This window comes from Danio rerio, chromosome 3 (genome assembly GCF_049306965.1).
Source record: "Danio rerio strain Tuebingen ecotype United States chromosome 3, GRCz12tu, whole genome shotgun sequence".
NCBI lineage: Eukaryota > Metazoa > Chordata > Actinopteri > Cypriniformes > Danionidae > Danio > Danio rerio.
The window spans coordinates 21,508,546-21,525,133 of NC_133178.1; the positions used below are offsets into that span (position 1 = coordinate 21,508,546).

Here is a 16,588-nt window from a genome sequence, read left to right on the forward strand (position 1 = left end):
TTTTGGGAAAACAAATTCACAGGAGTAATCAAAATGTTGTCTTTAACTGAAAAAAATTTTGATGATGCCTTTTCATCCAATCACTTTTTGTCTTATGCCATTTCATCCAGTGCCTTTTGGTCTGATGCTTTTTCATCTAAGGCAGTTTCACCCGATCCATATATAGGAGACCTGACACTTGATCATGTTTTTCTTCAGTCCTAAAAGCTAGTCCTAGGGGTCACTGTGCAGTTTCATCAAATAATCTGAGATGCTATGTCTTTTCATCAAATTGAAAGGGTCTGAGGATGTACTAAAAAGTACACCATACTTCATATGTTTATAACTCCTTTAACCCTCTGGTAGTCTTCGGTCATTTTAAGCTGGAATGTTTTGTTTTTTTAATTACAGAATTAACGAAATTGTCTAAAACACTTGGAATTTATTGGCATTTGCTATGTGAAAACATAAAAAAATGAGGCCATGTTTTAAGCATGCAAAATGGTTGAAAAAAAACACTTGTTGTATCCTCACGGTCAAAAAATGACCATCAAAGGAAGTGAATGGGAAATAAGCAAAAACCTCAACAGATATTTAGTTTGCAAAATTACAAACCTCCCCCTTAAAAATTAAAGATCAAATCAAATAAATATTATTCATTTATTAATTTTCTTTACGGCTTAGTCCCTTTTCAAATAAATATTATTAAAACAAAAATACATTTTTAGGGTACTTTATAGGTCTGTATCCCTTTTGATTGTGAAGACCACAAGTGTGATTAATAAATTAGGATCAAACAGAGTTCAAGCTGCTCACTGCATATGTTTTTACAATGTTTATTCATCAACTCTAAATAAGAAGATGCTGGTGTGCTTTATCAAGAAGAGAAATGTAGTTTGCATATCATCTGGCCACACCTCAGTTAAAGCCTAGGAGTTTTAGCCTGATTTCACCTCCTGAGAATCAAAGATGAAATCTTGATTACTTCTGACGCTTGCTGCATATTACCTGCTAATGTGAGGTGGTTAAAGAGGGACCTACTCTATTTTGAATGTTTTGTCTAAAGTGGCAGTTGTCAAATAATTAGTATAATAATAAGTAAATAATAATAATCAATCGATTTATTCCATGTGTTGGGATTTGAGGTGAGAAATTCATAGAAAGTGTGCTGCATCCAAATTTCATTATGAGTTAGTCTGAGCCTGGCATTAGTCTTTATTCCATGTGGCTTTCATTCTCGTAACTCTTGAATGTTCTTATTGGATTCGGTCTCACATTCCCTTGGTTAGAATCAGAAGCGTTTCATTCCCTCCTAATTGTTCACGGTTCAGTTTGACCTCATTGATCCGACACATAGTTGAGAGTAGGAATGTATGGCACAACACAAGACTCCTGCCGTCCACAGCCAAAGCTGAGCGGCTCAGACATCCATACAGCTATTTCAGAAAGCAGACCCTGCCAGGCCAGCGTGGTCACTGAAAGGCCATTCAAAGCCAACCTCTCCCACGCACACCGAATCCTGAATTACACAGAAAGGTGTAGACTGAGCTATTTGGAAGCATATTAAAGGAACATTTTTGAACCCAAAATCTGGCTGGTTCATAGTGACAGGAAGTGTAAAGTGTTTTTAGTTTTGAGTGGTTTTCAGTCAATCTCAGAAGACATTCCAATGTTGGTGGTTTAAAAGTAAGATCAAAACCTTCAAACAGCTTTACACTAGGACATTCGGGTGGATTTGTCGATAGAAAACTGGTAAGCATCATGTAGTTTGACTTTCAAAAAATACCTCTCAAAAAGTACTGTTAAATTTAGTAAACATTGAAAAAGTGTGTACTGAAAAGAAGTTTAAAGTAAAGTTTAAAATCCAAAATCAAACAAAAAGTGCACAGGGGTAGCCTAATAAATGTGTCGGTGCTCTTTGGATTAAGGGATTTATCAGAATAAACAGCAAAAGGAAGTTCAAGGCACTCGAAAAATTTGGGGAAAATAATCAAAAATCTTTATTAACATGGCTTTTTCTTAAATCTGCACCTATGCGTTCCTGCAAACCCTAGCCTTCATCAGGGTAACAGAGATCAAGTGTGTCTGGAGTTCATTTTGAACAGTATGGTCTCATGACTCATTAGAATATCTAAACAATGCTAAAATAATATATTGAATACAAGGTCAACTCAACAATTATTAATTCAGCATCGAGAGAATAAAATAAAAAAGGATGATAAGTGTTCTACAATATATTTCTCAAATAGTACATTGTGAATGTATATAGAATGAAAGCATAAAAAGATGTATAAACAAATGAACTAGTTTAGTGTATACAGGGTTCATATACGGTAACGGAAAACCGTATATGTAAAGTTTTGGAAAAGTCAAGAAAAAACAAATATCTGTATACTTGAATATAGGTTAGTTGCCTTGACTTCTATTCTGTCCTTAGCCAACCACATACACTCACATTATTAGTGTGATGTAAGCATTATCTAAATCAATTTTATATAGATATAAATATAAATTGAGCCTATATAGATTGCTGCATTTTGATCCTCAACTGTATTGCCAGAAGCGTATACTGTATGTTAGATTTATAATTAGATATGCTGCAAATTATAGTTCTTAGAAGAAAAAACTATTGGTTTGTCAAATTTCCCAAAAATCAGACATCAAAGTGGGCCAAGAAAATTGCAATCAATACATTTCTGCCATTGACTTATATAGAATTTGTATAATTCAAATGTACTTTTTATTACAACTTGCTGCTTTAACTTGCTTTTTAATCTCATTTTCCAATCTGAAACTGTTGTTTTTATGAAAGAACATCCTTTTGGTTTGCACTATGACCCCTTTTTGGGTTGCCAAAAAAAGAAAAAGCATTATCTAAAGCAACTTTTGGATAGACACTGACTCACTGAAGCTCATATTCGTCTGTATGAGGTCATTAATGTGGACTTCGCGGCAAACCCGGAGTCAGACATGAACTCTCTTAACCACTTATTCTTTCCATGTCTCTTCTACTCCCTCTCTGCTTTTTCCCCTGCAACTCTTTCATTATCATTCTTTTGTCTGTTTATGTTTCTCACTTTGTCGTTCTCGCTCTTTCATCCCATTGGGTAAAACGATCCACCATTCTGGTTGGTTTTCATGTCTTGTAGCTGACCGCAATGTGCCAAAATATTCCTAATTTCTCTCCCCTTTGCGCTTGGTTATGAGTTTAAATTCAACGTTCTCTCTCTGTCGTATACCATAAAGTCAATAACATTGTATTAAATTGCATAATACTGAGTCACAGTGGAAAATAGTTGAAGTCAGCCCAGGCCATAAAAAGAGATAATTCCACATGAGTGTGCAGTCCTCAGCAGAAATATGGGACAGCACTGTATCATTAAATAGCAGTCAGCAGATTTCCACTTCTGTGGGCAGTTTTGTGTGTGAAAGTCATTCAGCGATGCTGCTTTTATGGAATACGACTCTCATATATACGCATTGGTGCACTGATCTATCAGAAAGCCTTCGGTATGCTATATTTCTGCTGTGTAACAATGAATTCAAGAAACACCAGTAAAATAAGTAATTTGAGCACTGTGTTTCAGTGTGTAGTGCGCAGTTGAAGTTAATGGATTATTTTAAGAGCAATTTTACAAATTATTTACTTATATTCATTCTGTTAAACCTTTAGATAATGCAAGATGTCTAGCTGGGAAAAGAATTTACATTGTGAGCTGTAAATCTGTGTCCCGAGTAGGCAAAATGTGAGTCTAATCAATGAAAATACAATAAAAATTGTGTGATATATTTAATAAAACATAATTAGTTCTATTGTTATGCCTTTTTTTAAGGGTAAATAGCTATTTTGCAATTATTAGTGATAATAATAATCATAAGGTTATAATTTTACTGCTGCTGCTGCTGGTACTTTTACCATGTACATTTTATAGCAATACACTATTTATTATTATTTACATGAATTTTGTAATTATTTTACATAGTTTTATAATGCAAAGTGTATTATTATTAATTAAGGAAATACAATACTAAAGAAAAGACTATGATCATTATTATTATTATTATTATTATTATTATTATTATTATTATTATTATTATTATTGTAGTAGTAGTTGTTGTTGTTATTGTTGCTGTTGTAGTAGTTGTAGTTGAATTAGTTGTTGTAGTTGTCGTTGTAGTAGTAGCAGTAGTGGTAGTTGTTGCTGTTGTAGTAGTTGTTGTTGAATTAGTTGTTGTAGTAGTAGTTGTCGTCGTCGTAGTAGTAGCAGTAGTGGTAGTTGTTGCTGTTGTAGTTGAATTAGTTGTTGTAGTAGTAGTTGTTGTTGTTGTTGTAGTTGCAGTTCTGGCAGTTGCAGTAGTAGTAGTAGTTGTGATTGTACTGTAGTAATAGTAGTTGTAGTTGTTGTGGTAGTTGTAGTTGAATTATGTGTAGTAGTAGTAGTAGTAGTAGCAGTTGTTGTAATAGTTGTTGTAGTTGCTGTAATTGTTGTTGAAGTAGTTGTAGTAGTTGTTGTAGTAGCAGTAGTTGTTGGTGTAGTTGTTGTTGTAGTAGTTGTTTTAGTTGTTGTAGTAGTTGCTGTAGTTGTAGTTGAATTAGTTGTGATTGTTGTAGTAGTTGTAGTAGTAGTTGTTTTAGTAATAGTTGTAGTGGTGGTAGTTGTTTTTGTAGTTGAAGTAGTGATTGTTGATGGTTGTTGTTGTAGTAGTAATTGTTGTAGTATTTGTAGTAGCAGTAGTATTTGTTGTTGTTGTTGTAGTAGTATTAGTAGTAGTTGTTGTTGTTGTTGCAGTTATTTTTGTAGTTTAGTAGTTTTAGTTGTAGTAATAATTGTAGTATTAATAGTTGTTGTAGTAGTAGTAGTAGTAGTAGTAGTAGAAGTTGTTGTAGTTGTATTAGTAAATGTTTTTGTGGTAGTAACAGTAGTAGTAGTTGTTGTTGTAGTAGTTTTTGTTGTTGTTGTAATAGTTGTTGTAGTAGCAGTTGTTGTTGTTGTAGAAGTAGTAGTTGTTGTTGTTGTTGTTAAGTTTTCTAATCATTATTATAAAATAAATAATAACATATATACTGTGTAATACTGACAAAAAATATGGCCAAAATTGTAATTTAGTATACTTTATAAGTGTGTTGTCTTGTGTTGTGTTCAGTGCCTCTCCATGACCCAGAGGATCAGCCCCTGCTCCAGTCTGGCCAGCAGCACAGCCTCTCCACCTGCTGGAAGCCCCTGCTCCACTCTGCCTGCTGGAGCCCCTGGTAACATGAGCACCCGAGACTGTGCTTACGGCTCCATCACCAGTCCAACATCCACACTGGAGAGCCGGGACAGCGGCATTATAGGTGACGCACATTATCCTCTATATCATGTATGTAACGAACCAGGGAACTGAATCTGTAATGAACACACATTAATTTTCGAAATAATATTTGGTTACACATGGTTTTTAGTGTCCTTATTACAGTGTAAATATTCATTTAACTACTGAGTGATAATAATTCATTACATGTACTTACTATTAGGTTTAAGATAAGAGTTAGAGTTAGTTGCATGTAATTATGCACAATTATTTGTAATTATTATAGTATGTACATCTTTAAATAAAGTGTTTTTAATGTATTCATTAAATGTATTCATCATTTTTTTCTTATTGTTTTAAATTATAGTTATATATCGTAATTGGACTAATTGGATTTATGGGCAACATGTCAACATGACAACTGTGATATACATGAACACGAAAGTCAAGTGTGCATCCAATTCAAATCTCCCAAATGTCTTCTGTTTACAGCGACACTCACGAGTTACTCAGAGAATGCGGAGCACGGAGGCAAACACAGCGAGGGCTCACGGGGCAGCCTGAAACTCTGGCAGGCACAAAAGTCAATGGGCACGGACTCCTTCCTCTATAGGGTGGATGAAAACATGGCCGCCTCCACATACAGCCTCAATAAAATCCCTGAGAGGAGCCTGGAGCACTCTGTGTCTCACTCCGCTCACTCCATCCCGCTCTACCTCATGCCCCGGCCCAACTCTGTGGCAGGTGAGTGTTTGCTCCTCTACTACTTTGATCAGCAATACTGTATTGCTGACTGCATACTACGGAGGCTCTGATCGATCTGCCGATAATAACATTTGAAGAGCCAATCGGTACTCACTGATCTCATGAACCAATCGCAAGTGTTTGTTTTAGTAGGAGATGAGGACTTTTAGAACTGTGTTTTTGACAATATTGCTAGTTCACTAAAACCTGCCTGGAAATATTAGATACATTTAAAAAATAAATAAACAAAAAATGATATTTTTAGCATGAATATTTAATGAAATTAATTCTTGTAATTTACTTATTCCAATAAACAGTAGTTTATGGACCTATTTCCTTTTAGTAAAGAAGTAATAGATTTACAGTATAGCTTTGCATTTTAACTTCTTATGCATCAAATATGTGCTCCAAACTTTTTCTCCACTGAGACATGTTGTTTTCAAATTGCATTGTTAGTCCTTTTTCTTACCAATTTATTTTGACATGTTCACACCTAAATGGTTTTAAGTGATGTGTTTAAAGGGTTTTATGCAGCATCCTGAAAGCGCATATCCAAATTGCATCAAAATAGGTGGATGGAAACATAGCAAGTGTTACCACTGAATATTATAAGTAAACAGACATGTTAAATAGAGCTACTGTAAATGCAGACAGAAAATTATTTGGAGGATCAAAACACTTTGAACTCAAAAGAGCATTGGCCACATAGTTCCATGTAATACAAATGTCAAATGAACATAACAGAGTAATGTATAATGTTATTTACATGATGGTTTAAAATAAAGCAAAACGTCAAACATACAGTTTTGCAGTAGTACAAAGTTGTTATACAGATAATATTTAGATTTTTTCATTTCTTTTGATTGGAACCTCCTTAAACAGGAAGAATAATTTAAAACGCGGTATTAGCATGTGGGAAGTCCAGATAAAGAATGAGAATTTATATAGTAATAATCATAATATTGTCATAAAATATTATTAATAATAATAATATTAAAAATAATAACTGTTATTATTATTATTATTATTATTATTATTATTATTATTAATATAATTATGATACAGCTTTTGGTTGTTTTGGCTGCTTTTCTTCTATTGAGTCTTTTTAATAATTCAGCCTCCATAAATATATTATGCTGAGCTGGTCAAGACTCAGTCAAGCAGTCAAAAGCTGTAAGTTACAATGTCTCTCATTCATCCTTCTGCGCGGGTGAATATTTAGAGTGAGCTCAGTGTTTGGCTCATTCAGCCAAAGCTCTTTGAACACTTCTCTTCATGAACGGTGAACTGCAGATACAGGAAATATCCCACATAATCCAGACCCTAAAAGTCAACACACACGTGTTTCCAATTCCCTTCAAATGTCAAGGTCAGTAAAGGCGATTACTGGGAGAGCCATAGAAGTGGCCTCTTCTCCGTTTTATGGGCCATTTGAGCTCCTGATGCTGCAAAGCAAGGACGCCTGTGTCAATCTCCTCCAGCTTTTATTGATCAGTTCTGATTTCTGCTGCTGGGTTTGGATTCACATGTGGGAAAATAGTGTTAAGTGCAGTAGCTGAGCACCCTATACTTTAGTTTCTGTGCGTATGCTTGTACGTGTGCATGTGCGTATGTGCATTCTGAAAGAAATAATATAAGTAAACTGACAAAAAATTATCAATAAAATCTAATTGAAAAAGACGGGTTTAATAGTTTTATTAGGCAGTTTGTTTGCTTTATAGCTTACAAAACAAAATGTTACTTATTTATTATACATAATAATATATTTAATATATAAATAAAATTAATTAATATATTTAATTGTAACAAATACACTGTATATGTGTACAGTGACAAAAAAAGGCATTCTATTCTATAACAAAACCTTTTTTATTGTTAATAATATTGATAGTGCAATAATAATAATAAAATGATAATATTAATAAAAATGATAATTATGTTGAATATAATTATTGTGTTAATGATATTTAAACTAACAATTTGTTTGTATTTGTTAAATAAACTTGTTATAATTATTTATTTATTTATTGTAATTCTAATTGTATTATTATTATTATTATTACTATTATTATTATTATAGATAAATGTGATGTTACAGGTAGGAAAACAATAATACTTATTTATAATAAGTAATAATAAGCTATAATTATATTGTTATTGCTTAATATTGTTATTGGAATGTTAATATTAAAATAACAATAATAATGATGATAATAATAGCAATAATAATGATGTTGATGATAACTGTGTTAATAATTTTATTAATATTTTTTATAATTTTGTTAAATAAGCATATTATTTATTTATTATGATTCTAATTTTATATTATTATTGTTATTATTATTATTTATTATTATTATTATTATTATTATTATTATTATTATAGATAAATGTGATGTGACGGGTATTAAAGCAATGTTACTTATTTATAATAAGTAATACTAAGCTATAATAATATTGTTATTGCTTTATATTGTTACTATAATATTAATATAAGAATAATACTGATGATGATGATGATGATGATGATGATGATGATGATAATTGTGTTGGTAATACTTGAATTAATATATTTTTTAAATTTTGTTAAATACTTAATAATTATTTGTATTTGTATTTATTATAATTATGTTATAGTAATGTTATAATATTATTATTATTAATAACAATAATGCATTTTATTTAAAGTTATTTTATTATTATTATTATTTTTATTATAGATAAATGTGACGTGACAGGTAGGAAAACAATGTTACTTATTTATAATAAATGATAATAATGATAATAATAATAATAATAATAATAATAATAATAATAACAATAATAAGCTATAATATTGTTTATTGCAATAATAATTAAAACAATAATTAAATAATTACATTTATATAAATAAATCTAAATAATTAAAATAATAATGTTAATACCAATAATCATAATAATAAAAATAACAATAATTGTTAATAAGTATATTAATAAATTGTTTAGAGTTTTTGTTCAATAAATTATTATAATTATTGATTATTTTCATTTTAGATTATTATTATAGAATAATGTGATGTGTTGTGAATACTTTGTTCAAGAACACACACACACACACACACACAAGTTGATCTATTTGTTCATCCATCTACACATCTCTCTCTCTCCCTCCTTCCCTCCATCTGGTTTTCTTTCTTACTCATGCATGCTCACATCTCACGCTGTTCATCTCTTTCAGTCTTCACACTTTTCATTTCTTTCTCTGCTCATCTGTAAGTCTCTCTACGAGTTCATCTTTCATCACCTGTGTGATCTCTGACTTCAGCACACTTTTGATTATTCTTGCAGACAGACAGACTTCAGCATGTCTAGACAGGTTCTCCTCTGTTCACTTGCACATATCTACATAAAACGCAATGCAGAGACGCACGTGGGTGGTGGTTTTCATTATGTTGCTTGGGTTTTCTTTGTAGTTTCTAGCAAAGTAATCAAACCCACTACCAAATTTTTTATGTTCTATTCTCTGCAAATCAGGTTTCTTCTTATGTTGAGTTTCAGTATGACAAACAATTATGGCAACTTAATTTGATCCCCTTTTTTTGTAAATTAAGCAATACAGATCGACAAAGGGAGAAAAATAGAATAAAACGTACAGAGTGAATAGTATTAGAGCTAAGCAAAATAATATGAACAGACAAACAATACACACATACACTTACTGACTAAAAATACAATATACCGACCTCTATAGGAAATATTTAAAAAGATATAAGTAATAGCATTAATAAACAAATAAGCAAAAAATAAAGAAATAAAGAAATAAATAAGAAAAATTAATAAATGTATATAAAAAATAATATAAAATAAAAATTTAATTCCATTTAATCCTCTGAACACACATCTATACTGACTATAAATACAATACACTGACCCCTATAGGAAATTGTTAAAAAGAAATAAGTAATAGCAGTAATAAATAAATAAGAAAAATGAATAAATGTATATAAATAATAAAAAAACAAATGGATTCCATTTGATCCTCTGAACACACATTTATACTGACTTAAAATACAATATACTGACCTCTATAGGAAATAGTTAAAAAGAAATAAGTAATAGCACTAATAAATAAATAAATAAATATATATATATAAATAATAATATAAAATAAAAATTCGATCTTGTTTGATCCTCTGAATACACTTTTACTGACTATAAATACATTATTCTGACCTAGGAATTAGTTAAAAAGTAAATTAAAATAAATAGGATATATATATATATATATATATATATATATATATATATATATATATATATATATATATATATATATATATATATATATATATATATATATATATATATTTGTGTGTGTGTGTGTGTATATATTTGTATGTATGTTTATGTGAATAACTACCACAATATAATTAAAACATTGCTCTTCTTTTCAACCATTTACCCCAGTATGCAGGCTTGTTGTCTTTCATATCATTCACCTTTTTTACAATATCATGCCATTCACCTACAGATGGAGGACTCTCCTTAAGCCATTTCTTTGTAATGGCCTTTTTGCTAGTTGTTAGTAATGTATAGTTTTACAATTACATTCCAGATGAAATCCCATTATTGCATGTATCTCTTTATACAAATCATGTGTGTATATTACAATCCCAAAATATGTGGAAATGATCAGCCAGTAATTTACGCATTTTCTCCAGCATTTACCATTTTTTGATCTCAAGTCATAAAGAACCTGATTGCATTTTTCCAAATAAATTCCCTCCATGAATCTGAATTAATTGTGATCATATGTGTGTCCCAAATAGTTAATCATTGCTCGTTTGTTAAATTGTATTAGTTTGACACAAACAGATTTGATGATTTTCATGTGTAATCTGCGTTGGATATGCACATGCTCGAGCATTTGGTGTAAAATACAGACATGATTTCTGGCCTAGTGCCATGGAGGAGCTGTAAAACACCAGTTCAGTGATAGCAGCCAAAGTCATTGTGACGCAGTTCAAGCAGCTATAAATCTAGCAACACCATCATGCCAGCCAGACAGTCTGCAGTGCAGATGAACATGGTGCAGCAGGAGAACTGCTGGTGTTAACAATTGAAGAGATATATGAAATAATTTACAGCAATTTAACAATTGTACATTAACAAAAACTATGGCTACCGAATGCATTAGTAATGTAAAATAATGCTTAAATATGATAAAAAAAACATTGTTAAACCTTTTAAACAGTTAGTTGGCGATAACATTTGATATTTTCGACCTTTTTGTGCTTTGTTAATATCAAACCAAATAGTATTTCTAAAACACAATTGTAAGAGTTTTCGTCATATTCATGTTTTTAAAAAGTAAATGAGAAATTCACTGAAATATAACAGAGTGACATTAATTAATCCACTATTGGTGTTTCCTACATTTTTTTGTACAAATTATAGAGGGAAGAGTAAATTACACACCTCAATACCTTCCAGAGTTTCCCACCAAGGGAAGTGACTTCACTTGATGCAAGTTGCATGCTTTTCCTGTCAGTGCAATAAAGAATGTCATGCCTTTTATAACAGAGTTATAAAACAGACACAAAATGTATTTTTTATAACTGATATTTCATTTAAATGTTTATTTAACTTGGTAAACACAAAAAAAGAGGAAAATTTTACTTTTTGAATTATGTAATGGACACTGAAGCTGAATGTATGATTAAGTAGGTGAAGACAGTCAAAAGTCAAAAGTCTTTAAATTAAGTTTTAAGACAAAAATGTGCCTAAAACAAACTTTTATTATGCAGTTTTTGCATTGTTGTCTTGTTTAAAACTATTATAATATAATATAATATAATATAATATAATATAATATAATATAATATAATATAATATAATATAATATAATATAATATAAAACAATATAATATAATATAATATAATTTAAACCTACAGTAATGTTTGAGTGTAAAATATGTATAAATGCATATGATTTTATAACGTTTAAGGTATATGGATTTTGTGTTCTATATTGATCATGTTTTGCAAATAAAGATATAAAAGATACTTTTAAATTTTGAAGACGTGTTCAAAATAAAACACAACTCAATATTTTTGTCAAACACAAAACTAATGATGTCAAATCCAGAGAAGCAGTAATAGCTTTGAAGTGGTCTCCTAATGTTTTCCAGAGTTTCACTTTGGGGGAGGGTTGTATTACTGAACTGTTGTTCTGCACATGTACACCAACAGGAAGTTGTCATTTGTACACACATGTACCATGAGGCCAAGGCTCTGTTTCTGAAATCTGTCTTCAATTAAACCACATCAGAGAAAAACAAAAGGCTTTCCTTAGTATGTGGCGCTCTGCACCTTACATTGTTAGTGGCCAGTCGTCCTTAGCATCTGTGCTAACAATGTTAGCCGCTGTTAAATACTTTCAATCGCTCTCTCCTGCTGCTTTGAGGCATGATAAATTCAGCGGCCACCCACTGTGTTCTTAATAATCTTGTGCATCAAGCCACCGTGAACTTTCCTCCTCATTAGCAAAGGAAAAAAGGCTCTGAATTCATGCGCAGATATTCATGCTAGCTAATAACCATAGGCTAAACAAACAAACACTAGTTCTTAAACTCTTTTAATCTCATTAATAATTACATATATAGCCATGTTATTATAGTACTGTAAAAACATCACTACACTCGTTAGTAGCTTTAATTAAAAGTAAATATCACATGCAGTTATTGTTTGTTACTTTCAAAATCAGGGTAATTCAATCTGTTTTTTTTTTTTGTTTTTTTTTTTACCGTGGTAAATGTTTGTTTAAGGTTAACACAATGATAGGAAATCTGATCTCTCATGATGATTTTGAATGATGTGCAGGTACTGTAAACTCAGCTGGAACAGTAAGATCCTTCAGATGACAACAGAATATTGTGCTTCTCTTTAATAACATCTCTGTGTTTACTTAGCTGCTGAAATGAAGAAGTACAGTATAACAAATGGTTGCTGTTTTTCCAAGTTATTATTCGGTTTTCTCCCTTTGTTGAGTTTGTTATAGTCTTCCCTCTTTTGTGGATAAAAGTGTGATCCAATATTTATTTTAGCGTTCACTTTTAAAGTACTTAATTAGCATGATTGTTTATGCATATAAAATTGCTCAAGCACCAATACAGTTGAAGTCAGAATTATTAGCCTTACTGTTAATTTTAATTCTTTTATATTTTCTCCCCAACTTCTGTTTTACAGAGAGATGTCTTTCAACACATTTCTAAATATAATAGTTTTAATGACGGATTTCTAATAACTGATTTATTTTATTTGTATTTTTTTCAATGATGACAGTACATAATATTTTACTAGGCATTTTTTAAGACAGTAGTGTTCAGCTTAAAGTGAATTTTTATTAGGTAAATCATTGTCTAACTATAGTTTGTTTTGTGCCAAATTGAGAAAACAATACTTGAGGGGGGTAAATAATATTGACCTTGAAATGGTACTGAAAAAATATGAAAACGGCTTTTATTCTAGTAGAAATAAAACAAATAATATTTTCTCCAAAAGATAAAATATTATTGGAAATACTGTTAAAATGTCTTTGCTCCATTAAATATAACTTAAAAATATTTGAACAAAAAAAAAAGTTTCACAGGAGAGCTAATTTTGCCCTCAACTGCCTGTATAGAAATGTTGTAAAATTTTAACATTTTATGTTTTGAAATAACATATGATATTTAGCATCAACATGATATATATAAGATAACAGTAAGTATTGTTTCTGTTTTTCAGCCACCAGTTCGGCTCACCTGGAGGACCTTGCGTATCTGGATGAGCAGAGACAGGCTCCACTGCGCACTTCTTTGAGAATGCCACGTCAGAACTCCGGTTCGAGCCGAACTGGACAAGCAGACATGAGAGGTCTGTACAATCCTTTTCCATTTTGTGCATGTAATACTTTCACTCACTTTCACTTGTTTTTAGTATTCTACACTCCTCTTCCACACATTTTTACTGTTCTGTACATGTGACATTATATATATATTTTTTTTTTTGTTCAACAACTGCATAGTTTTTTTTAATATTCAGCAGCAACGTGCAAATTGAATTGTCATTCTTAAAGGTCTTGTACATATAAAATGCAGTACATGTATGCAGTGAGTTTAGCATGCTCTGTATGTTTTATCATGTAAAAACAAGGGTACAAATGCATGAAAAGAATGTACTAATAAAACAAACACTCCAAAAATGATTTTTGCTGCTTGTTCTAACTGCTTATTTAAAATTAGTGGAATCCACACAATTCTTGAGTTTTTGGGGGACAACTTAATTGTTTTATGTTTAATTCACTTAAATTAGTAAGAACAATTAGGTTAACTTATCTAATCAATTTGTGTCTCGACAACATGAAGGAATTGTGTGGATCCCAGCATTTCTTACAGTGAAACCTGTGTCTCATTTTAAGGCTGAACCCTTTAAAGCAGTGGTTCCCGACAGGGGCGTCCCAGCCCACAATGGGGGACACGTCATATTTTAATTATAGACGATGAGGAGAACAATCATGTTGCCTTAGTTTATTTTATCCTCTGGCTGACCAAAAAATGGACAAATTTGTATTTCGCCCTCCTGAAAAAAGACAGACTCACTGATTTGCCTTCAGCAGCTAATAGTAAGCATACTGGACCCAGGTAAGGAAGCTCCAAACATTTTGGGGTGCAGCGCTAGCAATACTAGAAACACGAAATGCAGAAAATGCCAAGATAGTTACCTGAACTATGCTTTTATTCCATTTTCTTGAAGCAAATAGTCCCTGACCCAGCCACAGTGCATTATCTGCAGCAAAGTTCTTACTAACGAATGTATGAGGCCATCCAAATTAATAAGACATTTGCAGACGACTCATCTCCAATATCGTGACAAACTCAGAGCATTTTTTTGACCGCAAGGCGCAAAGGCTTACATTTTTTAGTTGCAAATGGCCTACTGATGTTTTGCTTTCATATTTTACATTTGGATATTATTTGTGCATAAACATATCCAGTATGTATACACACCGTTTGTTTGAAAACAACCTTTTTTGTCAACCTTACTGTAAACTTATATTAGTGATAATATCATTAAATGTGGAGTGGAGCCTTACAATAGTTTCCGGGGGGGGGTCTCGGGTTAAAAAAAAAAAGGGTTAGAAATTACTGCTTTAAAGGACGCATTAAAGTAAGGAATCACCTTTGAAGTCTGCATCCTTTGTCGGAGGAATCATCTGAAATGAGACATGGCTAAAGTTGTTCAGTGTTTTTAAAATGTTCTTGGACAGGCAGCAACAGTTCAAAAGTGATCCCTGTTGAAATATATCTGTGAAAACATCCAAAAACCTTTATTTCTTACACAAACATTACAGTAGTACACAAGTGTTGTTTTTGTTGTAACTGATCTGGAGGCAATAATATCATTTTCAGTCATTTTTACCACACCCACAAAAGATGGTGGGTCACACTTTATTTTAGGGTGATGTTTATGGCAGAGTAACTATTCATTTAACAACTGAGTGAGATTAATTAAGTACATGCACTTACTTTATGGTTGAAATGTGGGTTCGGTTTAGGGTTAGTTTCAAGTGATGCATAATTATTCATAGGTTGTTTTCAATCACATGGTTCTGGTGATTCACGAAATTCAGATGGAGGGCAGGTAGTACAGTAAAAAACTGAATGAGAGGCATAGAGAAAAGTCTGTATTTTTGCGATTTATACCACATTTCAATGGAAATATAAATAGAAAATAACCACATATGTTGGGCATGATCCTTATATCATGAAGAGGGCTACTAAACTAATATATATTAGCCTATCATTGATGCGGTAGATACTGAATAAGATACTGTATACACCATCACAATGCACCACAGTTACACTATTGTTACTGTATTTATTTTTGTAAGGGGAAAAAGGTGCTCCACAATGAAAAACGTCTAGTTTTGTCGCAAGGGTTTATGCATTTCTTTCTCCTCTTTATGAGCAAAAACTTTTTAAATTCTATAAAAGCTGTTCAGCATTTCTTATTTTGGCCGATTTAAATAATTTTAAACAACATAAAATAGAAACATTTTGATGTACGCCTAGCGATTCCTATGTAGAAGAATCACTTCCTGACCTCCATCTGAATTTCGTGCGTCATCAATGACGTCATGTGAAACATCCTATACAGTAATGAGGACTCCTTAAAATAAAAAGACTTTTGTTGTGTTATAAATGAATGGCAGTAGCCAATATTACTTTTTTAACACCCCCTAAATTCAGACTGATTTTAAAGCAAAAACAGAGTTATACAAATGGTTGATTATGTCCTTTTTAAAAAAAAACCTCTGCAGTGTAATGTTAATCGTATTGACGCTTGTTGGTATATGTACTTTAGCTCTGTTACATCTGCTCTCCGCTACACATGGCATGTCCCCATTAAAACCCTGAACACAGCTCTTCTGCTGTATCACTCTCTCCCCCCTCGGCCTGCTGCTCTCGCTTTTCCCCTTTGGACTGCTGTGCTATAATCTGTCTCCTATCCAGATCAATGTATTGACTTCGTATTAGCATTAGCACAGGCT

At 31.8% G+C, this 16,588-nt stretch overlaps 1 protein-coding gene across 11 annotated transcripts in view; it reads left to right on the plus strand.

The window, feature by feature from the left end:
* tanc2a (tetratricopeptide repeat, ankyrin repeat and coiled-coil containing 2a) overlaps positions 1-16,588 on the plus strand; it is a 248,094-nt gene that overhangs the window by 195,403 nt on the left and 36,103 nt on the right. For all 11 annotated transcript variants that reach the window (XM_021473490.3, XM_073944348.1, XM_073944349.1 and 8 more), the window contains 3 exons: positions 5,125-5,314; positions 5,764-6,015; positions 13,783-13,911. In XM_021473490.3, coding sequence (XP_021329165.1) covers positions 5,125-5,314; positions 5,764-6,015; positions 13,783-13,911 — 571 coding nt within the window. The remainder of the gene's footprint in view (positions 1-5,124; positions 5,315-5,763; positions 6,016-13,782; positions 13,912-16,588) is intronic.